The sequence below is a fragment of the Mastomys coucha genome, unplaced genomic scaffold, assembly GCF_008632895.1.
Source record: "Mastomys coucha isolate ucsf_1 unplaced genomic scaffold, UCSF_Mcou_1 pScaffold23, whole genome shotgun sequence".
NCBI classification, from domain to species: Eukaryota; Metazoa; Chordata; class Mammalia; order Rodentia; family Muridae; genus Mastomys; species Mastomys coucha.
The window spans coordinates 72793733-72817285 of NW_022196906.1; the positions used below are offsets into that span (position 1 = coordinate 72793733).

Below are 23553 nucleotides of genomic sequence, written 5' to 3' on the forward strand. Positions count from 1 at the left end.
GACACAGAAACACACATAGATGCATACAGACACATAGACATACACACATACATATGCACATAGACCCAAACAGACACATATATATATGCTTACACATGCGTGTACACACACACACACACACACACACACTGATGCCACATTCACAGAGGCAGCAAGGAAGAGATGAATCTGAAGCTCAGCTCCATAAAAGAAATGCTTGCGATACAGAGCTCACCCATGTTTTCAGATCATTTATAAAGATAGTGGCAAATCCATGGGAGAAGAAAACTGGAAGTTAGTTGTTCCAGGTCCTATCTGGAGTTCTCCTTCACTGTGTTCTGTCTCAAAGCACACACACACACACACAAAGACAGAAACAGGCACACACACACACACACACACACACACACACACGAAGACACACACACACACATGTACACAGACACACACACAAAGACAGAAACAGGCACACACACACACACACACACACACACGAAGACACACACACACACATGTACACAGACACACACGTACACAGACACACACAGGCACACACACAGACACACACGCACACAGACACATGCACATGCACACACATGCACACGCATGCACATATACATGCACACACATACACACACACACATGCATAGGCACTTGCACACACAGATACACATGCACACATGCACGCACACATGCACACATGCATGCACACACACACAGACACATGCACACATGCACATGCACACACATGCACACCTACACACAGACAGACACAGACACACACATGCACACATACGCACAGACACACGCACGCACACACACCCACCCCTGGGCCTCAACTTCGTCTTTTACCCTGAGTAGGAGAACCCTTCTGTGCTCGCTAGTTTTACATCAACAAGCTAGAGTTGTCTGGGAAGAGGATCCTCAGTTGAGATGTGACCCTCAGATGAGTTGTAGGCAAGCCTGTAGAACATGTTCATAATTAGTGATCGATCCCCAGCTACCCTGGGCTGGGGATCCTGGGTTCTATGAGAAGGCAGGCCGAGCAAGCCACAATGAGAGCAAACCAGTAAACAACAGTCTTCCAGGGCCTCTGTATCAGCTCCTGCTCATCTGGATTCCTGCCTTGGCTTCTCTCAGTAGACTGTGATTCAGGAAGTGTAAGCCAAATAAACCCTTTCCTCCCCACCCCCCAAGCTGCTTTTGGTCATGGTGCTTTATCGCAGCAATGTGGTCCTAAGAAAGACAGCTTTCCCTGCATCCTGACCACTTGGGATGCTTATAGCAGGATGGTTTGGGTTACCAAAACCAGGTGCGACTTCTTCAAGGCATCTCGTCCTGTTTAGAAGTGATCCTGGCTTCTCCCCACTTGTCTTCATCAGGGTTTCTATTCCTGCACAAACATCCTGACCAAGAAGCAAGTTGGGGAGGAAAGGGTTTATTCAGCTTACACTTTCACACTGCTGTTCATCACCAAAGGAAGTCAGGACTGGAACCCAAGCAGGTCAGGAAGCAGGAGCTGATACAGTGGTCATGGAGGGATGTTCCTCACTGGCTTGCTTCCCCTGGCTTGCACAGCTTGCTTTCTTATAGAACCCAGGACTTCCAGCCCAGGGATGGTACCACCCACAAGGGGCCCTCCCACCCTTGATCACTACTTGAGAAAATGCCTTACAGCTGGATCTTGTGGAGGCATTTCCTCAAGGGAGGCCCCTTTCTCTGTGATAACTCCAACTTGTGTCAAATGGACACACAAAACCAGCCAGTAGACTACTACTCAGCAGGGCTAGTGTCCCAGCAGGGTGAAGAGTGTGCCCAGACATAGCTCCCAGTTCCACCCCCACTGGCCTACATGCCCAACACTGCTAGCTCAGATTTCAAAGAAAACCTTCCTAATTGGGCTAAGAAAACACATGCCTAGACTGTCCCTGGTCCTTCTTTGAAACTCTGCTGAACATGGCCATTGCAAGGGGAACTCTTGTGAACAGATGGTAGCCATGGGGACTAGAGAGAAACATTTGAGGAAGAGGAAAATGGAGTTCAGTGCAAAGGCAGAAGAGTGATACTAATGGCAGTGAACACACAGGTCTTAGTGGTATGTGTAGTCCTGGCAACAGTAACTAAGCTTGGACTCAATTCTTCAGGTCTGTAATTCTGCAGGCTTAGTTTAACCCAGGTTGCTCTTCTTAATTTGTGCTTTGAAAAACTAGACCACACGTTCATGACTTAAATGTCTTAAGAAGGACTCTGTCTATAACTGTGATTTTGAACCTTTAATTGTGCGCGTGCACACACACACACCACAAAGATACTTATATAATAACAATGATAGTCAAAGAGAAAGAAGCCACCAAATTGAGAGTAAAGGGGCAGCAGAGGGTAACTGGAAGATGTTGAAGAGGAAAAAGGGAAATGGAAAGCGATTTAATTCTTTTTCAATTAGAAACATAATTTAAAAGGTAAACTTAATTTGGTCTTTTTCTTTCTTTCTTTCTTTTTTTTTGGTTTTTCGAAACAGGGTTTTTCTGGATCACCGTGGTTGTCCTGGAACTCACTCTGTAGCCAGGCTGGCCTTGAACTCAGAAATCCGCCCATCTCTACCTTCCAAGTGCTGGGATTAAAGGCGTGCGCCACCACCGCCTGGCCACTTAATTAGGTCTTAATAAAGGCCTATGGATTAATTCTTTTTTAATGTTTTATTGATTCTTTGTGAATTTCACATCATGCAACCCAACCCCACTCATTTTCCTGTCCCATCATGACTGCCCTCTGCCCTTGCAACCTCAACTGTAGTGTGTCACAATGTGTCACACACCCTTTTATCCATACAACTTTACTTGCAAATATCCATTACTATGAGTCATTGGTCTGTTTCTAGGCCCACTGGCTTCTAGTATGCTGTCAATACTGGATTCTCACCTGGACTCTTCTGATATCCTGCCGTTGCCCTATGTCACGGAGATCCTGTAGGTATGGATCTTCACATGCTTCAACAGTTTATAGATAGGGCAGATGTTGGAGTATACCAGCTTATAGCTTGGGTGGTAGCTGAGTTAGTCAGCCTGCCCATCTCCAGTACTACCCCGCTGTCTCACCCAACACTGCAGCCAGCAAGGGGGCAGGGCCAGCTCACCAGAGCCCCCACCACCAGGGCCAGCTCTACTGTGCTGACCAGGCAAGGTATGGACTCTGCAACCTTGGATATCAGATCGATCCCAGGCAGCAGCCCAGACCAGGGACGTCAGCCCAGACCAGGGACGTCAGCATGGCCTTTGGCGGTAATATGGGCCATGGACCTCAATGAAGATCCCTGTTGCTACCTGGCCACAGACCCAGACAAGGCCCTCAGTGGCAGCATGGGACTTCACCAAGCCCTCAGGTGGCACCACAGGCTATTCTCCACCTCTGAGTCTCTAGTTCTGCCTCTCATCACAGTGCTCAAACCACTCTGCTTCTCTTCCTCTCCCATCTCTCTATACCATACTTGCACATCGTAGTGCCTCACACATGGGCAGGCCTCTGGGTATCTTCAAATGTTTGTCTAACCTAAAGATTCCAAAGGAAAGAAATCTCTGCACAAAGTTAAACAGCACAGTAAAACTATAATTCAACCCAGAGTTGTCCAGTCTCATGGTTGAACCACCACCACAACCAACTAGAGAGATGAGCAGATAGGCCAATGACAAGAAGTAAACAGAGCAGGGACATGTCAGCCAGCTGTGGGTCTCCACCCTGCAGGTCCTGCTCTTCTTCCTGGGCTAGGAGGCAGACCACAGTGACTCATGCAGTGCTCGGTTTTCTCAAAGGAAGAAGGCATAGGCCCACTGTCAGTTGCATTTGTTACCATCTATTGATGGATGGACAGTGTAATTCATCATTTCCCAAGGAGCAATGCGGACAGCAACTGCCTTCATGTTTCTTTCCAATTCTGCCTCTCTTCACAGCACACAAACCGCTCTTCTCTTCTGCACCTTCTCTGCCTCCTATTTGCTCCATTCTTTTTGTCCTGTTACTCCACTATCTGCTTGATCCCTTCCTACTGTGCCCGGCACAATTTCATTTCTGACTTTAATTAATCAAACAATTAAGATCTACTGCGATAAGCTTCTGAGTGGGAAAGTATAGGTTAGTGTAGAATAAGCAGGTTTCCTTTAGGCTTCGTCAGGGAGGAACGTCTGTAAACCTTAAAGGAAGTGACATCTTCAGTAAGTGTAGAAAATTGACTAGATCTCTATTAGAGACTTTACTTTGGATAAGTAAGTAAATAAATAAATAAATAATAAGAAGGGACCAGGAAGATAGCTAAACAATAACACCTAGTCACCCATGCCTGAGTTCCATTTCCAGAACCCTCATAAAAAGCCAGAGGCAGCTGTGTGGTGTGTGGCTCATGCCTTAAATGCCCGCGCTCAGGAAACAGAGGCAAATGGATCTCAGTGAGTTCCAGGCCAGCCTGGTCTACAGAGTGAGTTCCAGTACGCCCAAGGCTATACACAGAGAAACCCTGACTAGAAAACAAACAAACAAACAAACAAACAAGCCAATTAGTCCATTGATTTGTCTATGTTGATTTATCCTTCCTTACATAAGTGCGATGAAACCATTATGATCGCCATGTTCTTTCTGATATGTGGTTGAATTTAGTTTACTAGTATCTCGTTGAGAGCTTTGTATCTACGTTCATCAGAGACACTGCATAGATTTCACTTTTGTTGTGTCCCGCCTAGTTTTGGTAACAAGGTGATGCTGATCCATTAAGGTGGATTTGCATGGGCTACTTCTCTATACATTATAGCTAAGAGGAATTCATATTAGTTCTTTGAAAGTCTGTTAACATTCCCATGGAGAACCATCAAGACTGACTTTTAATTCTTTGGAGATTATTGTTGTTGTTGCTGTTGTTGTTGTTGTTGTTATTATTATTATTATTATTATCATTAATAATCATTATCATCCTCCCAGAATGCCTGCTCTCCTGTGTCCACTACCATAGGAATGCTCAGACTACAGATCATGCTTCTGGTTTTCATGGTAATGTCAGTTTTGCAAAATACATTTGGAATGGGATTATAGTGAATCCACCTAGACTTGAATTTATTTTGCTTCAATTTTGATGTTTATTTAAATTCTTTATCTCATCCTTGTTTAACTTTAGTATGTCACATGCACCTAGAAATTCACCGATTTCTTTCAGATTTCCTGGCTTAGCGGAATATAAGTTTTAAGGTATATCCTTATGATTGTATGAATTTCATTTTTATTGTTGTAATATCTATCTTTTAATGTCTAAATTTATTTATTTGGGTCTTCTCTCTTTTGATCCATTTGGCTGAGGTTTATCAGTCTTGCTTCTCTTTCCATGAACCAATTTTATTTCATTGGCTTTGTGGTTTTTTTATTTTTTTCTTTCTTTCATTTCTTCCCTGTCTTAGTTATTCTTACACCTGATGCTTTTGAGTTTGGCCTCTTCACGTTTTTCCAAGTCCCAAAGGTGCAGTCAGTTTTTGATGTAGAATGATGTATGTCGGTTCAACAGATACAAAGACTTTCCACTGAGCTTTTTACTTACTTACTCCAATTGTCATCTCCAGCATCATCTCAATTTGGTTTTCTCCATATTTATTTATTTGTTTATGCAGAGTTATGTGTGCAAGCATGTTGGCGCCTTCAAGTACACGGGGAGCAACTTGCAGGAGTCAGTCTTCTTCTGCCATGTGGGTTCTGGAAATCAAAGTCAGCCATTAGGTTTTGTGGCAAAGGTCTTCGCTTGCTGAGTCATGTCCAATCCTTCTTCAGGGTCTCAATCTCTTACCTGAATTCCATTTTCATATTCTGAATTGACTTCATTTCATTTGGATACTTGTTTTCTCCTGGAATTCATTCAGGCATCTATTCATTCTTTAAACATCCTTCTCATTCCTTTGAGCTTTCTGTCCAGGATTTTGTGTCTGTCACTCTCACTGGGTCATGTGCTCTGGGATCAGTAGATCTTGGAGGAGACACAGTCTTGGTTTTCATGTCACATATGGTTTTCATCTGGGATTTTCACATCAAGAGTCAGAGAGTTGTTTTTCTTAATGACTTAGGTCATCTTTCTTCTTTCAGTCACAAGTGTCTGCAATGTTTCAATGTTTGGGTGGGACTAGACTGTATGTAATAGGGTTGACATGTTATTTTCCCCTGTATAACTTCTGGGCAGGACACCAGATTATTTCCTAGCCATGTCCTGCAACAGCAGTGACTATCCATGAGTAGACCTTTGTGAACACAAAGTCATGGTCAACCAGACAACAACCACTCCCTCAGGTGCTAGTCATTTTCATGAGTAAAGGGACATGACAGCATCCTGCATGGTGACATGGTGACATTAGTTACCGTGGGTCCAAGATGGGGGAGAGAGTGAAAGAAGGAAAACACAGCAAGTCTACTACCTAGTAGAATGATTGTAGGGAGAATGTAGGGAAAGGAGAGTAAATAGGAGTTGGGACTGTAGGGAGAAAGATGTGGAGTGAGGGAGCTGGGGCTAAAGGTATACTAAAGGGAGAGGAGGCAGGGAGGGAGGGAGGAAGGGAGAGAGAGAGAGGAAGAGAGAGAGACAGAGACAGCGAGAGACAGACAGAGAGAAACAGAGAGACAGAGAGAGACAGAGAAACAGAGAAAGACAGAGAGAGACAGAGAAACAGAGAGAGACAGACAGAGAGAAGCAATAGAACCTAGGTGAACTGCTAAAATGAAGTTGGGTATTAAATATAGAAGAAGATAAAACTGGGTGGGCATCTAGAATGTGACAACTGTCTAGCCTGGTTGTTGGCTGTCCTCTGCACTTTCTTTATAAAGTGTTGGTTCAGAGATAGTGGCACTGAAGGATCCAGTCATCAAGGAAATCAAACTGTATGAGAAAAGTAGAAATTGGATGGGGACTTGGATAGAAATGGCCGCTCACTAGCCACACCTAACAAGGAGCCTCAGGCAATGCAGAAATCGTGCGTGTTCCCAAGGCCTCATGAGGGAGACATTTTGACCTACAAAATTGCTTCACAGGAATCAGGGAAGGAAGTGGAGTTTCTTGACACTTACTGTACTCTCGTGTGCCAGGAAAAAAAACAAAACAAAACCCTAGGAACAAGGACAATGAAGTCTCCATCCCAAGCTTTTATCTGATGAAAGGCTAATTGTAGTGCATCTTCTTAGTGACTGATGTGGGAGGTGCCCCTGGACCAGTAGTTTGTGGGTGCTATAAGAAAGCAGGCTGAATAAGGAGTAGCAAGCCAGTAAGCAACACCGCTCCATGGCCTCTGCATCAGCTGCTGCCTCCAGATCCCTGCCCTAACTTCCCTCAGCAATGGAGTGTGACCTGAGGGTTGGAAGGCAAAATGAACCTTTTTCTCCCCAAGAAGCTTTTGGTCATGGTGTTTTATCACAGCAATGGAAACCCTGACTAAGACAGAAGCTTTGATGCCGATGAAATTTCTTCAGGACTGTTTCTTAATCTGACAAATAGACATACACTCTGGCAAACACACACACACAGCCACACATTCTCTGACAACACACACACACACACACACACACACATGCCAACACCAAAAAGTAAAAGTAAATTAAAAACCTGGGACAGGAGTGACATCTAGTGGCAAAACCATAAGACACTGGAATCAGGGTTTTAAAGGAATTGGCCAGGTGTATATGCCTTTAATTCCAGCAGAGGCAGGTGGATCACTGTGAGTTCCAGGTCAGCCAGGTCTACACGGTGAGACCCTGTCTCAAGAAACAAACATAACTATATGAGATCTTTCAACCAACCGTCTTTCCCACTCCCAAGATTCAGGAAAAGGGGGCGGGGGGGGGGGGCAGAAAGAATGTCTGAATTGCCTGCCTGTCTTTCCCACGACAGACCTATTGTTATTGGCTTCCTTCAACCCTAGGTTGGTTTCTGTCAGGATATTTTCTTTTTAGAGAAAGCAACTTTGTTTTTAGATTTATTCAGTTTGTTTTTATGTAGATGAGTATTTGCAAGCATGTACGTATGTGTGCTGGTACACGGCTAGTGCCCACTGATGTCAGGTCCCTGGAGTTTGAGTTACACATGATTTTGAGTCATTCCATGTAGGTACTGGAAACTGCACTCAGGTCCTTTGTAAGAGCAGTTCCCAACTGCTGAGCCATTTCTCCAACTCCCCCCCACACACACTTTTTTTGTTTTTGGTTTGTTTTTTTCGAGACAGGGTTTCTCTGTGTAGCCCTGGCTGTCCTGGAACTCACTGTGTAGACTAGGCTGACCTCGAACTCAGAAATCCACCTGCCTCTTTTAAAAAATGATTTTCTTGCAAACTATCTAAATGTCCTTTAACTGGCAAACAGATAATGAAAATGTGGTGCATATATATTATGGACTACTACTCGGCTGTAAAGAAAAGTGAAATCAGAAAAATTCACAGGTAAATGAATGGAACTGGAAAAGATCATACTGAGTGAGATAACTCAAGACCCAGAATGACAAATGTTCAGAAGTGAATACATATCCTGGAGTAAATTCAGAAACATGAAAGTAGGAAAGGACTGTTGTAGAGTGGAAGGGTGGAGAAATAGCAGGTATAAGAGATCTTGTGGGGGAAGTGGGAAAAAAGTGGACATCTAGTTAGGGGTAGGGAGATAGTGATAAATACAGGAAGGAGGTAAAATAATGGTAAGAGTGCTGGGAAAATCAGAAGGAAACATACTATTATCGACCCAAGCTATTGATAATTTACATGAGTCACTGAAATATATATGTTTATAGTTTAAATTAAAATTTTCCATCTGGGCTCATGGCACTCCCTCCCTGAGCAAAGACCACTGAACAAAAACTCCAACATCAGACAGGAGAGGCCCTCTTTCCAGTTGTTGGTCAGGGTTGTCCAAGAGACTCCCCAAACACTACAGACTACTGTTATTGCCCTTGGTGGCTTCAGACACAAGGCCTGGAGGCCCCTGGGCTGAAACTGACATAAAATCCTCCTTCCAAGAAACTAGTTTCATGGTACCCGAAGGCAGGTTCCAAAGGAGAGGCAGCCAGGTCTTACACCACTATGATGCTCATGAAACACAGCAATGACCCGCATGGTGAGAAAACCCTAAGGGTGAAGCAGTGGCACACATAACTGACAGCTCACTAATTGGACTTAAGACGCACTCAGCAAAAGGGAAATCATGCCTGGTACTGGAAACCCAGTCAACTACGCAGAGCTCTCCAGGTCATGGCTCTTGGAGATCTACATACAGCCACCATTAAACAAGCATAATTCCCCAACCACACTCTAATTTTTGTTTTTATACCCACAGATAAGTGTAGTTCTCATCCCTCATCAAGGAAACTTTTTGTCAACAAGACCATTACAGAAAACCAAAACCAATCAAAATGCCAAGTTGTGGAGCCCTGTCCCAATAGATGTATCTATAAAACAACTCTCACACCTGAGGTTTAGGAACACCACGGAAGAGGAGCAGAATTTTAAGAGTCAGATGAACACACTTTGATATGAGAATGTCTCCCAATAATGTCAGAAGTTACACTCATTTAGTCTCACCAACATGACTGCCTCAGCGTTGGCTGAACAGGGACAGCAATGGGCATGCTAACGGGGAAAGCCCAGATCTCAAATCCATACAAAGACCTAAAAACTGCTGAGACCAGGAGAAAGTCTCCCCCAGGGAAGAGCTCTCCAATTGGTTATTCAATACCAAACAGTCAACTCTGAAAACATACATATGAGTGACATTTGACAGACTAAACAGGTGTGCTTATGGACAAGGGGAGGAGAGGTATAGAACAATGATTAATAAAACAAGGGGGTCACGAATTTGATAGAGACCAAGGATGGGTATATAGGAGGCTCTGAAGGGGGAGAGGGAAAGGAAAATGGTGTAATTCTATTATAATCTCAAAAAGTAAAGTAGGGCAAGCTGAGGTGGTACATGTGTTTAATCTCAGAAGCAGAAGGATCTCTGTGAGTTCAAAGAAAACCTAGTCTTGAGTTCCAAGACCTTGAGTGAGTTCCAAAAAGGCCAGAGCTACATGGTGAGACTCTGTCTCAATATATATATATATATATAAATATACATATTATATATTGTATATACATTGCATATATATTATATATAATATTGTATATATTATTTTTTTAAAAATGCATTTCCTCACCACCTCCATGAGGATAGTTAACCAGTTAATAATGTCTAAGGCAGTGTTCTCAATCTATGGGTTGCAACCCCTTTGGGGGGTCACATATCAGATATTCTGCATATCAGATATTTACATTATAATTAATAGTAGCAAAATTACAGTTATGAAGTAGCAATGAAATGCTTTTATGGTTGGGGAACACCACAACATACTAAAGTGTCACAGCTATATTAAAGTGTCACAGCATCGGGAAGGCTGAGAAGCACTGGAGGTAACTTTTAGCTTTGATAGTTCATGTTTTTACAATCTGCTGTTACTACTCCCTTTATACATCTTACTCCCCCGCTGACCATATCTGCCCCTTTATCTCCACAGTATGTGATGTATGTGACACCAAATGTTCACTTGTGAAGAAAGACCCCAGAGTCAGCTGCTTGAGCTTGCTGAGGTCCAGCCCGATTCACTGTTTCTCACTTACATATCTGTGAGTTGCCTAGATGAGACTAGGGTTCCCAAGGTTTGGGGTCAAAGGTAAAGGTCAATGATGGCTGACGCAGTGTTCCTTATGCTGGCTATCTCAGGACCATTCATTAAATACTCTCACACATATATTTCCTTGAAAGAAACATTTATTTATGATCTTTATTGAACAGTTTCAAACAAATCCAGAATAGGTTTCACATTTTGAGTCTGATGCAAAGACAATAAGTCATGCGGGAATAAATACTATCCAGTGTGCTCCCTGACGTATGTGAGTATGAGGATGCTCAGGCACAAGGCAGTGTATGTGACAGATCTGCTCAGAAACCTGCTTGAAAACATGATTTAAACTCTACATTAAGATTTATTACAACACAAGTGTTCTTAACAACTTCTAATTTCAAAACAAAGTACCCCAGGAATCAACTATCCTTTTAAATAAAAAAAATAATTTATACTCTTCTTAAAAGAATTCCAACAACTTAAAGTAAGTTCCAACTCCATGTATGTATATATGCATGTATATATACATGTATGTCTATGTACATATAACTTAGGTATTCTGGCGCTCTATGCTTCTGCTCATGCAGCAGTGACATGCTGGCGAGGCTCTACAGAGGCCGTTCTGAGAACGCAGTATAGCTCCTTACTCTGGCGAAGAACAGGGGGGTGTACATCTTGTCAATCTCAAAAGCACTCACTGCAGTCTCACCAGTTGATCTAGAAACAAAGTGCAAAACACCAAAATGAAAAAGTTCCAATTTCCTTAAAATCCTGGCATGCTTGTGCAGCGTGAGGAGGCACAGTGTAAAACATTTAAAAACTTCCTTCAGAAACTATTTTTATTGGCTGTATAAATTATGACCCCTGCTTGTATCATAACTTGATAGTTATTCTTTTGGAAATTTAGGTTGTTTCTGATATGTGGCAATTAAAATAATGTGTTATTCTTCATTATGACTTTCAACATATTCCTAAGAGAATTCCCAAGTCAAAGACTACAATCTGTAGCCCTTGTTAAACTGTTTCAAAAATGTCCTATCATTACAACAGAACTAATGATTTAGTATTGGATCAATAGCAAATGTGTAAGTGTGTGCATGCTGAGGGGGTCACTAATTATGCTACCCCAGCTGTATTACACACTCCCAGGGAGACATCAGCCAAAGCAGAAAGTCAAGTGACCTCTGACTACTACAAGACTGCAGTCACCAACATCTGCAATCAGCACCTGCTCTGGGTCACTTTCCTTCTGAAAAGCAATTCTCACTTCCTCCTGGGGCAAGCACAAACTGTGGCTTACTTCTCCTTCTAGGTTTTTAGTCTGTGAATCAGATCACAGACTAAATGGAGAAGGGAAGGCCTGGGCTGTGAGGACACTGTCATGCTTGGTAGGCAGAGCCTCCTATGAGCACTGAAGTCATTCACAAGGTGGGAATGTGACGGAGAACGTTACCCCACACAGTCAGGATGCAGAGTGTATTGGGAGCCTGCTTTAAAACTTCCCTCTCAGAATTCTGGATTCAACCTGCACGGAGAGTCCAGAACACCAGGCTTCCTTCAAGCTTACCACCTGCTAACCGATAGTCACGTGACCAGGTGTTTCTTGTCTCTGCTGTATTCTAAATTCTTTCTTATTTCTGTACTGCTCTTTTTTGATGCTCTTAACTAATTACCTAATACAGAATAAACCCTACCAAACAGAATTAAGACTTTTACACGGGTATCACCTACCTGATACATTTGGCTCTGGGCTACACTGAGCACCATTTTAATAGACGTACTCTTGTAGGTATAATTCTTAACTGATTGTATGATTCCGAGAATGAATTCCCAGCCTACAGAGACTCAGCTCTGGGATGGTGTGCCCGCCTCGCCTCTGAGTGGGTGGAGCGTTGGCTTCCTCTCTCCTTCCTGTGTGCACTCTTCACTTCCCTTCCTGGGGTGTGGCTGGGCAGGACTGCCAAGGCTCCTTCTCCTCACGAATGCTCAATCTTTATATCTTTTGGGGGGTGGGGTGGGGTGGGGTGGGGGTGTTCTCTATAGTTTTACACTGTAGTTTACTTTGTACAAAGACACTGAAAAACTCTAAACATAACGAGCTTCTCCAGGTAGATAGAAAGTCTACATTTACGCTAGTCTCAGCATTCTTTTTTTTTTTTTTTAAGTTTCTTTTAAAATTGTACATGGTTATTTTGCCTACATACGGCTGTAGACATGTGTGCCTTGTGCCTATGAAGGTCAGAAGAAAGCCTCAGACCCCCTGGGACTAGAGTTCTAGACAGTTGTAAGCTAACGTATGGGTGCTGGAAACTGAACCTGAGACCCTGGAAAATCAACAAGTGGCCTTAACTGGCATTCTTCACTGCATTCACCTACTTGTAAGTGATGTGACAAGAGTGGTGGATCCAGATGAGTTTGTTGAACCTCTGGTGGCCACTGGAGCACAGCTGCAGTCCCACATGGAAGCTATGATCTGCCTCTTGGACAGGAACACGACGAAAATACCTGTATTTATGGTCAAGTGGCTTCTGTAAAGAAAAGATTCATGAGCTAAGATAACTGTTGTAGGAATATATGATGTGAGATACATTACAAATAACCTAACAGTTACACACTGCAGGCCATCCTGAGTACCACGTGTAATCTATGAGTGTTCAGAGAATCAGTAGGTAAAACACTAGGCTTGCTCCCCAGCAGCAGCTAGCTAAAGTTACCTACAGTTTCAGGAATGAAACTCTTTTCTCCTCTGGTGACTACCAAAGCAAGCCTGGAGTGAGGCTTGACAGCTCGCATCTTAAATCAAAGTACTGCCAAGGACAGGCAGATCCTGGCAGCTTGAGCCTTTAATCTCAGTTCTGGCAGAGACAGACAGATCTCTGGGAGTCTGAGGACTACCATGTCTACACAGCCGAGTTCCAGGCCAACCAGGTTACACAACAAAACCTTATCTTTTTTCTACACATTTATATATAAAGTATAGAGTATAACTCATGTTTTACAACAACAGCACAACAGTCACAGATGAACAGGTATGATGGATTTCACTCTGACCATACTTTTGCACACTGTGAACACTGTGACTGGTTTCCTTATAGGAGGATACTGACATGCCACATGGGAACTCCTCAGACTGCTGCCCTACAGCATTCCAGGAGCTATGAGAGGAGGCAGAGGAGTCAGTGCCATGGTGTCACGACATCACTCACAGATAAAAACCTGCAGCGTCTCACTACATGACAACAGGAAGAGAGAGGGAACCTACAGAACCCACTACTTATATGGACAACAGACAAGTACTTGCTCTAACTACTGCCCAACTGATGTGACAGGTATGTACTATGTCTCTGAATCAGGACTAGACAAAAGAATTTAGAGAAAGTTGCAAAAAAATACTAGCTCTTCAATCCACCAAGAATCTAGAGCACAGTAATCAGATTTATTGGCCATTTATTCTTTCTCCACAAAAACAGAAGAGGGACTCTTTTTTTCCCAATAAAATGCTCTCTCTGCAAAGTCTCCTGGTAGAAGAGCAGCCTGTACAGACAGCAGAGGCAGCAGCAGGCCCCGTTAGCAGAGACAGGAGTCAGATATAGGAGATCCTGGTACCGCATTCCTGTGTAAGGACCCTGGAATAGCTATCTGGAAAGACAAACACACTGATCTAAATAAAAGTCCAGCTCTTGTGGCAGAAACATCAGAGTCTTGGTTATTTTTCCTAGCTGAGAATGGATGGATGAACAGCACTGACTCACAGTGCATACTCACTTCTTCTTTTCTCTTAGTTATCACAGCAAATACTTTGGTCTGATTGTCTGCATCTTGTGACAAGCGGTAATGACCCAGCAGAATTGCATCCGTTCTAAGAAATAATAAACACACCTTAAATTGACCAGTTATACTTATTTGAGCAAACTAGAAAACTGAGTGACAGCACCACTTACTCCACTTGCCCGCACACAGTACTGGGCTGGGAATGAGCCTGCACACTTACTCCACTTGCCCGCACACAGTACTGGGCTGGGAATGAGCCTGCACACTTACTCCACTTGCCCGCACATAGTACTGGGCTGGGAATGAGCCTGCACAGGCCTTGCAGGAAAGGCTTCCAGAGACTTCCCCAGCTCCGTTACTGTTTATGCCATACATTATTAAGCCATAATAGCACTGTCTTAGGTTAAGTATGAAAATGTGGACTAGTTAGAAGGTAGAAACACTACCTGGTGCTCCTGGTTCTTAACCGAGGAACAATGGACGGAGGCTCCTCAGGGGTTGTCAACATCATCACATGGCCATCAGGAAAGAATCTTATGTATCTACATAAGAAGAAACACCAAATACCACCACACACCATACAAAACATGTCCTTAGTTTGCAGTCTCTACACTTAGTTGTAGCTGTGAAACCCAGACTGAAACCATCAGCAAAGCATGGATAAGACAGGAAAGCAGCCAGGACCGATGGAACAGCAATCTACACAGGAGAGCTAAGGCCTATAGCTCCTGGGGGTCTGCTGACCTTTCATTTCACTCACCAAATAACCATTAAACTAGTCTCTTAGACTAAAGGTCTGTGCTTTCCTGGGGCACTAATTAATGCCTGATGAAATCAAGGCCCAATAACTATGCACAGTGACTAACACTACCCTACTTATTTCTCAGCTGCAAACCCAGCTGAGCAAAGGCTGGGGACAAGCATTACATGTTACAACCAGGACAGAGAAAAGGGGCTCAGGAAGGCCACTAGGGGCTGAAGGGGTTATACAATTTATAAATAACCTTTAGGGTTTTGAGTGCGGTTCTTGTCATAATATTAGATAAAAAATACTGAGGACCATTTTGTGGATAAATCATAAGCAACAGAAAACAGACCATAAAAGCTAAGATACTTGAGAATTTTCCACTCACTCAGTTTACAACAGTTGTACCTGTAATATTCCACTTGGTGCCAGGCTCTATAGAAACCATCAAGAGACTGCTCTCCCTGGCGAATGTATGTGGTTTTACTGATGTATACTCCTGTAAAAAAAAAAAAAAAAAAACAGCTGCTTTAGAGTACATAAATAAAACTGAGGTTATAACCACGTACAACCCTGCTCCATTTTCAGTGCCGCTTCTTTCAGTTATGCTCACGTGCACTTAGGCCCATTACAAAAACTGAAAACTATGCTCTATCAAAATTACCATTATAGGTCATGATTACTCCTGAGTTCTTGAGTCCAACTTACCATCAAACCGAACACGGGGCCGTTCTAAAAACATCTCTCTCCAAGACGAGTATGGGACAAGTTTCATACAGCTTCTGCCCCACACTTTCAAGCAAGCCAGGCGCCATATTTCAGGGTCTCTAGGTAAGAAAGCACAGCATCAATAAATGTAAAAAGTTAAGGTAAGTTCTTAGAAGCAAATGACTATTTTGACTATCATGTAGTTCTTTTTAATTCAACGATTATTTGTTGAGCACCTGCAAGACGCTGTTTCAAGGGGCAGGCCAAGACGGACAGACAGGTGAAAGCCTTTTGTTTACTGGTGAGAGGAAAGTTCAGGCCAAGTGCTCAGTGTAAAACTCAACCACTGAGGCAGTCAGATAGGAACAATACTGTCCAAGAAACTGACACTTTGGACAGGGTGACCACGGGGACAGGGAACACTGTCCTGGCAGCAGGTGTCAGTGTGAGGCTTGGGTTGAAGATGGGCTCAGCCCAGAGCCAGCAGGAGCACAGGCTGCAGAAGTGAGCAAGCTGTGAGGCAGAGGAGCTAGCATCCCACTGCTAGCCTCAGGCAGGAGACTGCCAGCTTACAAGAGATGCATGCCACCAGAAGCTTTGAGCATGGTTGTGCTTTCAAAAACTAACTCTGGGGGAGATGGACTAAGGAAAGGTGACAGAATCTGAGACATTATTGTCAGAGCAGAGTCAGTGCATCCAGACTGTAATAGAGGAGGATAAACAAGCAGAAAGGCAACTTAAAGAAACAGAGGCAGAAAGTTGTCCACATCTGGAAAAAGCTAAACATTCCGGAATCAGGAAGATGAAATATAATCAAATATGTCAAAGAGGCGACCCAATGTGCCTAACAACAGATTTCCAACCAGAACTTCTCCTACAGGTCAGGGGCCTGGGATGACCCACGCTAAACCCTGAAGGAAAAGTAACTGCTAAGCTGGAGAGACCTGTCAACTGCCACAGCAAAGGGAGAGCTGCCTGCCAGTGCAGCTCAGGGAGAGCTCTGACAACAGCAAGGAAGGGGAGGGGGCTCTAAACAGAGGGCGTGTAGAGGACAAAAGAGCTGTAGCTCCAGGCTAGCTGCTGGGGACAGGTCTTCCCACTGCCAGGAAAGGAAAGCAGCTCAGTGCAGGCACAGGTTCCACAGCGGCTGCCAGTTCTAACTGCAGGACAATCCAGCTTCACCTACGGCTGTCCACCAGAAGATAGGAAGGTCCCAGCCACTTCCAGCAGCTCCAGGATACAACTCCTAGAGTTTCACTTCCTGGTGCCATCTGCGCTCTAGGGAATGGAGCAAGGTTTCCTCTCTAGCCTGCTGCCTTGCGGCTCTGAGTGCCAAAATCCCAGCTTTATTCACCACTGTCTCTCAGAACCTGGCAAGAATCACTTCCAACCTAGAATGTCCCCAAAGGCTGTGAGCTTACCACTTGACCCTCAGTTGCAGTGCTACTGGGAAGGGATGAAGTGTTGGGAGGTAGAGGTTACTGGAGCACTTGAGGCACTGCAGGGTGCCCTTGAAAAGATTAACAGGATGCAGGTTTCTTCTCCTTTCTTCCCAGCTACCATCAAGTCTGCAGTGGTGTGTGCCACATATTCCAAAGCATTGTTCTGTCTTACTGTAGGCACCAAAGCAATAGAGCTAGCTGACCTAAGGCCTTTGAAACCATCCACCAAATAACTTTTTGTCTATCTCAAACATTTTGTTAGTGACAGAGCACAACCACAGTCCCATCTATGCCCGCAGCTCTAGAAACCCAGCTATCAGCACCACCACATCTGCATAAACATACCTTCCCCCAAAGAAACTAGGAAAGGTCTCTTCCCCAGTCCACAACCTTAGTCCTGCAGCTAAGGGTGCAGAAAGCTTTGGCAGTACCTAAGCCCATCTTACTCATGCCCTGCGGTACCAGACTCTGACTACCGGTGCTTGCCCCACACAGCCTAGGAACATTTTATCCATATTCTGCAGTTTCAGAATAGCAGATATCAAAACCACAGTCCCCAGAACCATGAACACTTAGCCCAGAGGATCTAGTGTAGCCACCACATTTGGTATCCCCAAGAGTATGGACACCAGCGTCACACACCCAGCTCTTATCTACACGTGTACAAGGTCTGTGTGCAGGAGACCAAGCTGCTGGACTTGTCCCTTGAGATCTGGTTCCCACAACTCCAGAAAAGTGACTGTCAGAGGTCCAAGTCTCAGAGCCACCCAAAATTGTCCCTGACAGAGAAGATGCCCTTTGCATCATACAACATCTGGGGTTACTGATGCCACAGGCCCCACCATCAACTTGGTTTTATCCCATGGGAGCTAGGCAAGACAGGATTCTGCCACCAAGGTCCAGGTACTTCCTACATCTACATTAAGAGCTGTTACAAGGACTTTTTCAAATCCTATGGTTCAGGGGCCATAGCTGAAGACATCATAGTTCTTGGTGTCATTTGCGCTTATCATGAAGGACCCAAGGGCAATCTCCTCTACATCTCATACAATGAAGACTATGGTAGATACTCCACAAGTCCCAGTAGAGCCTGAGGACACACATGAGCCTGTGCCCACTGCAAAGTTGTATAACTGGCTTTATGACTCACTACAGTCTACACTATTAAGAGACATTACTGACATCAATCAGAGCCAAAGAAACCACAAAGATGTTACACATTTAAACGCCCTTTTAACCAGAGCCAAAGCTCTGCTGACTCTATATCCCATCTGAAGGAAAAGAAAAGAAAAAAATGTTGCCAAGAAACCCAGGAAACAAGAACAAAAAGAGATGGGATTACTTCAAACTAAAGTTCCTTTCAGGGTCAATGAGATGACTTAGCAGGGATGGGCATTTGCCACCAAAACTGATGACCTGAGTGTGGCCTCTGGGACCCAGAAGGTGGGGGAGAGCTGACCCTGAGTTGTCTCTGGCCTGCACAGGTACACTATAGCAAGTGCATGCCCATGAATGAAATAATTTAAAAGGCTTCTTTTTGCATAGCAAAGAAAACATCTAACTGTGGAGAGAGAACCTCCAGAATGGGAGAAACACTGACCAAATCTATTCATGAGAAGGAGCTGACATGTATAAGAAACTCACAATACTCAATAGCAAAATGTAAACCAAATTAACATAATTAAAACGAGCAATAAATCTAAACAGAGATTTCTCAAAAGAGGTATCATAATGAAGAACAAGTACATGAAAGAAATGTTCCAATCCACTAACCAGCAGGGAAAAGACAAACAAACCATGGTATCATGTACTCCACTATGAAAAGCTGTAAGAGCATAAGTTAGTGCAGCCATGGGGGTTCCTCAAAAGATGCACATAGGGATGTCACATGATATAGCAATCCCAGGAATGGGTATGTATCCAAAGGAAGTTAAATCAGTGTGTTAAAGGGACATACACACCTTCAGTTCACTGCAGCATTACTCAAAATAGCTAACAACAGAAAGAATGGGCCTTTAAACGTGCAGCACATTTACACACTGAAATACTAGATAGACAAAAAAAGAATAAAACCCTGTAATTTGTAACAAGTTGGATGGAACCATAGATCATTAAGTTATGTGAAATGCCGGTGACAACTGCCTCGTACCTCACTCATGCAGGATCTACAAAAGTTAAGCCAATGAAAGACAAGAGAACAACAGTGGCCATGTGCTGATCTGCACTGGAAGAGGAATGAGGAGTGGGGGTAGGGAGCTGAATAAGCTTGGCCTAGGGAGTGCCACTATTAGGAGGCATGGCCTTGTTGGAGTGGGTATGTCATTGTGGGTGTAGGATTTAAGACCCTCCTCCTAGCCGCCTGGAAGCCAGTCTTCTAGCATCCTTCAAATGAATATGTAAAACTCTCAGCTCCTCCTGCACCATGCCTGCCTGGATGCTGCCATGCTCAGGCTTTGATGATAATGGACTGAACCTCTGAACCTGTTGGCCAGCCCCAATTAAGTGTTGTCCTTATAAGAGTTGCCTTGGTCACAGTATCTGTTCACAGTAGTAAAACCCAAACTAAGCCAAGAAGCAAAGATGAGAGTGGCAGAAGGTTGACTAGTGGCTGAGCTACAATGAAGTCAAGAAGTGCCAGAGCTGATGTGGTAGGAAGATGTAGATGTCAAAAATGCACAAGATTTATCAATTTCCACCATAAAGAAAAAAATATACCAGGTACTGTGGCATATATCTGTATCTCTAGTATTGTAGAGGCTGAGGCAGGAGGATTCTGGATTAGAGGACAACCTGTGCTATATAGTGAGTTCAAGGCCATCCTAATATAGCAAGACTTAAGTCTCAAAATAAATGCTGACATGTAGTTTTATAAAGAATGCTTGCCTAGTATAAAAATGGAGTATGCTTAATTTGATTGTACACTGCAATATACATATATCAAACATTACATAGTACTATTAACATAGAACATTTTCACTATTAACATAGAACATTTTCAGCTTTTTATGTATTAGCTAAAACAAAACAAATTAAGGTGTATGCTTATAGTACCAGGACTTGGGAGGCTGAGTCAGGAGGACTGCTTTACATATGTGGCCAGCCTGAGTTACCCAGTCAGTGCCAGGCTAGATAGGGCTGCCTTGCCTCAAACCCAAAACAAACCAACAAACTCTTGGAAACAAATAAAACTGCCAATCAGACCTGTTTTCATCAGAACTGCCCTTCTGACACCCTTCTGACAGGGAAAGATGTTTCCGGAGAAACAAAGCTGTTCAAGGTCATCCCCATCAGACCTGTGGACAGCAAATACTAGAGGGGATTTTCTAAGATGGAAGAAAATAGTACTGATAAATAACACAAAAACCTCAAGTTTAAATAAAGACGTAAACTATAACATCAAGACTTCAAATACAGGGGATAAGAGCACTTGCTGCTCTTGCAGAGGTCCTGAGCTCAATTCCCAGAACCCACATGGCAGCTCACAACCATCTGTATCTCCAGTTCTAGGGAATCCAAGGGCCTCTTCCAGCCTCTGCAGGCTTTAGGCACACATATGGTGCAGATAATGCATATAGTCTAAATATCCACATACATGAAATAAAATAAGTCTTAACTTTTTTAAGTATTCAAGTATAGGAAGAGTAGAATCAAAGTGTGGAGGGGTGTGTGTGTGTGTGTGTGTGTGTGTGTGTGTGTGTGTGTGTGTGTGTGTGTAAGAGAGAGAGTGTGGGGGGGTTATCAGCTTAAAACAATTTATTAAGATAATTTTTGTGGGCTAGAGAGATGGCTCAGCGATTAAGAGAGATTTTCTGCTCTTCCAGAGGTCCTGAGTTCAAGTCCCAGCAACCACATGGTGGCTCACAACCATCTGTAATGGGATCCGATGCCCTCTTCTGTGTCTGAAGATAGCTGCAGTATACTCATATAAGTTAAATAAATAAATAAATAAAATTTTTTTAAAAAAAGATAATTTTTGTAGCTTTCATGGTAAATAAGTACTAGTACAAACCTGCAATAAATACGCTAAAAATAAAAAGCAGAAAATAAAACCATGCTACTAAGCAAATCACCTCACCAAAAAGAAGACAAGAGAGGAGAAAGGGTCTAGAATACCTAGAGAATAATGGCAACATAAATCCTCCCATATCCATAATTGCCTTGCATACAAGAGGACTAACTTTCCCAGCTCCAAGGCAGAAAGCCTGGACAGAGGACTGACTCTGGCAAGTTGCCCTCTGAACTCTACCCATGCTGTGGTACTCGCACACCCCCACACATAAACACACAAATAAATAACGTTAATAATGACTTTTGAAAACGCATGTTGAGCTATCACCTCACTAAAGAAAAAAATGGCAAATGTTAGCAACTACGTGGAGAAAGGCACTCTATGTATTGTGGGAATGCATATTAGTACAGGGACTCTGTATTGTGGGAATGCATATTAGTACAGCCACCATTGAAATTGGTACATGGGCTCCTTGAGACATTAAAAATATACTTATCAGCTGGGCAGTGGTGGCACATGCCTTTAATCTGCCTAGGGAGGCAGAGGCAGGCGGGATTTCTGAGTTTGAGGCCAGCCTGGTCTACAGAGTGAGTTCCAGGACAGCCAGGGCTATACAGAGAAACCCTGTCTCGAAAAAAAAAAAAAAAAAAAAAAATATATATATATATATATATATACATATATATATATACACACACACACACACACACACACACACTTATATGGTCTAGCAATCCTACTACTGGGTATATACCTTTTTGAAAAAAGATTTTTTTTTAAACATTTATTTATTGTTATATGTAAGTATACTGTAGCTGTCTTCAGATGCACCAGAAGAGGGCATCAGATCTCATTACGGATGGTTGTGAGCCACCATGTGGTTGCTGGGATTTGAACTCAGGGCCTTCGGAACAGCAGTCAGGGCTCTTAACCACTGAGTCATCTCTCCAGCCCCTGAAAAAGATTTTTTTTAAAGCATTTACTTTTATTTGTGTGTGCACGTGTGTTTATGTGTGTGCCAAGTGTGTGTGTTTGTGTGTGTGTGTGTGTGTGTATGCCAGGTATGTGTGTCAGGTGTCTGTGTATGTGTGTGCCAGGTGTGTCAGTGCCCTCAGAGGCCAAAGGACGGCATCAGATCTCAGAGCTGGAGTCACAGGCTGTTGTGAGCTGCAATCCACAATGCAAATATATTTTGAAACATCACACTATAAACAATAAATATACATATTTTTTTCTGTCAATTAAAACAAAATTCACTCTGGTGGTTTACAGAGAAAAAGATGTATGGGTCCCTGAGTGGAAGCAAGCCCATGTAGTGTGTCACTGAGTCACTGAGACCAGGAGAGACAGAGGCTAAGTCTAAACAGCAGCAGAAGTAGAGAAAAGGCTAGCTGGAAATACACTTGAAGGAAGGGCAGCACCAACGGTGAAAACAGGAGGCTGAGAGATGACCAGTGAGCAGTAGTGTGCACGATGTTCACTTGTGAGGCTGGAGTTGGTTCCATGCTGGATGGACATGGTTGCCACACACACATACCTGACACGCTCATTCCTGAGGAGACACAGGAGCCCCACTGCAAGCTCACTAGGCACAGCAAAATCAGTTAAGTTCTATGTTCTAGCCTGACCCTGTCTCCATATGTAAGGTGGAAAAGGATGGAGGAAAGGATGGATCCTTCCTCCATCCTTTTAGGCCTGTGGATCTATGGACACATGTACACACAGACACACACATACATACACACACACACACACACACACACACACACACACACGTATAACATAAGATGCAAAAAAAATTAATATAGTTGTGGTTTTGATACAGCTCAAAGTATTTTTAAATCCCACTGGATAAAAGACAGCCTCTTCAACAAATGGATACCTATGACCGCTACATGCAGAAGGGGGAGGGCACATCCTTATCTCTCACTCGGCACAAAACTCAACTCTAAACGCATCAAGGACCTCAATCAAGTAGGATCTGATACCCTGGATCTTATAGAGGAAAAAGTACAGAGTACACTTCAAGGTATAGACACAGGAAAGGACTTTCTCAACATGACCAGCACAGTGCAAGCATTAAGACCAACAACTGAGGGCTGGAGAGATGGCTCAGCAGTTAAGAGCACTGGCTGCTCTTCCAGAGGACTCAGGCTTAATCTCCAGCACCCACATGGCAGCTCACAACTGTCTGTAACTCCAGCTTCAGGGAATCTGACATCCTCCCACAGACATACATGCAGGCAAAACACCA

At 43.5% G+C, this 23553-nt stretch overlaps 1 protein-coding gene across 1 annotated transcript in view; it reads right to left on the reverse strand.

Moving 5' to 3' along the window:
* Nucleotides 1-10752: 10752 nt before the first annotated feature.
* The window catches only part of Fbxo9 (F-box protein 9), a 28561-nt gene continuing 15760 nt past the window's right edge, over nt 10753-23553 (reverse strand). The window contains exons 8-13 of the mRNA XM_031346086.1: nt 15849-15967; nt 15549-15639; nt 14842-14937; nt 14390-14483; nt 13001-13152; nt 10753-11341 (exon numbers count right to left, since the gene is read on the reverse strand). Of these exons, the coding sequence (XP_031201946.1) occupies nt 11233-11341; nt 13001-13152; nt 14390-14483; nt 14842-14937; nt 15549-15639; nt 15849-15967 (661 nt within the window). The 3' untranslated portion in view covers nt 10753-11232. The remainder of the gene's footprint in view (nt 11342-13000; nt 13153-14389; nt 14484-14841; nt 14938-15548; nt 15640-15848; nt 15968-23553) is intronic.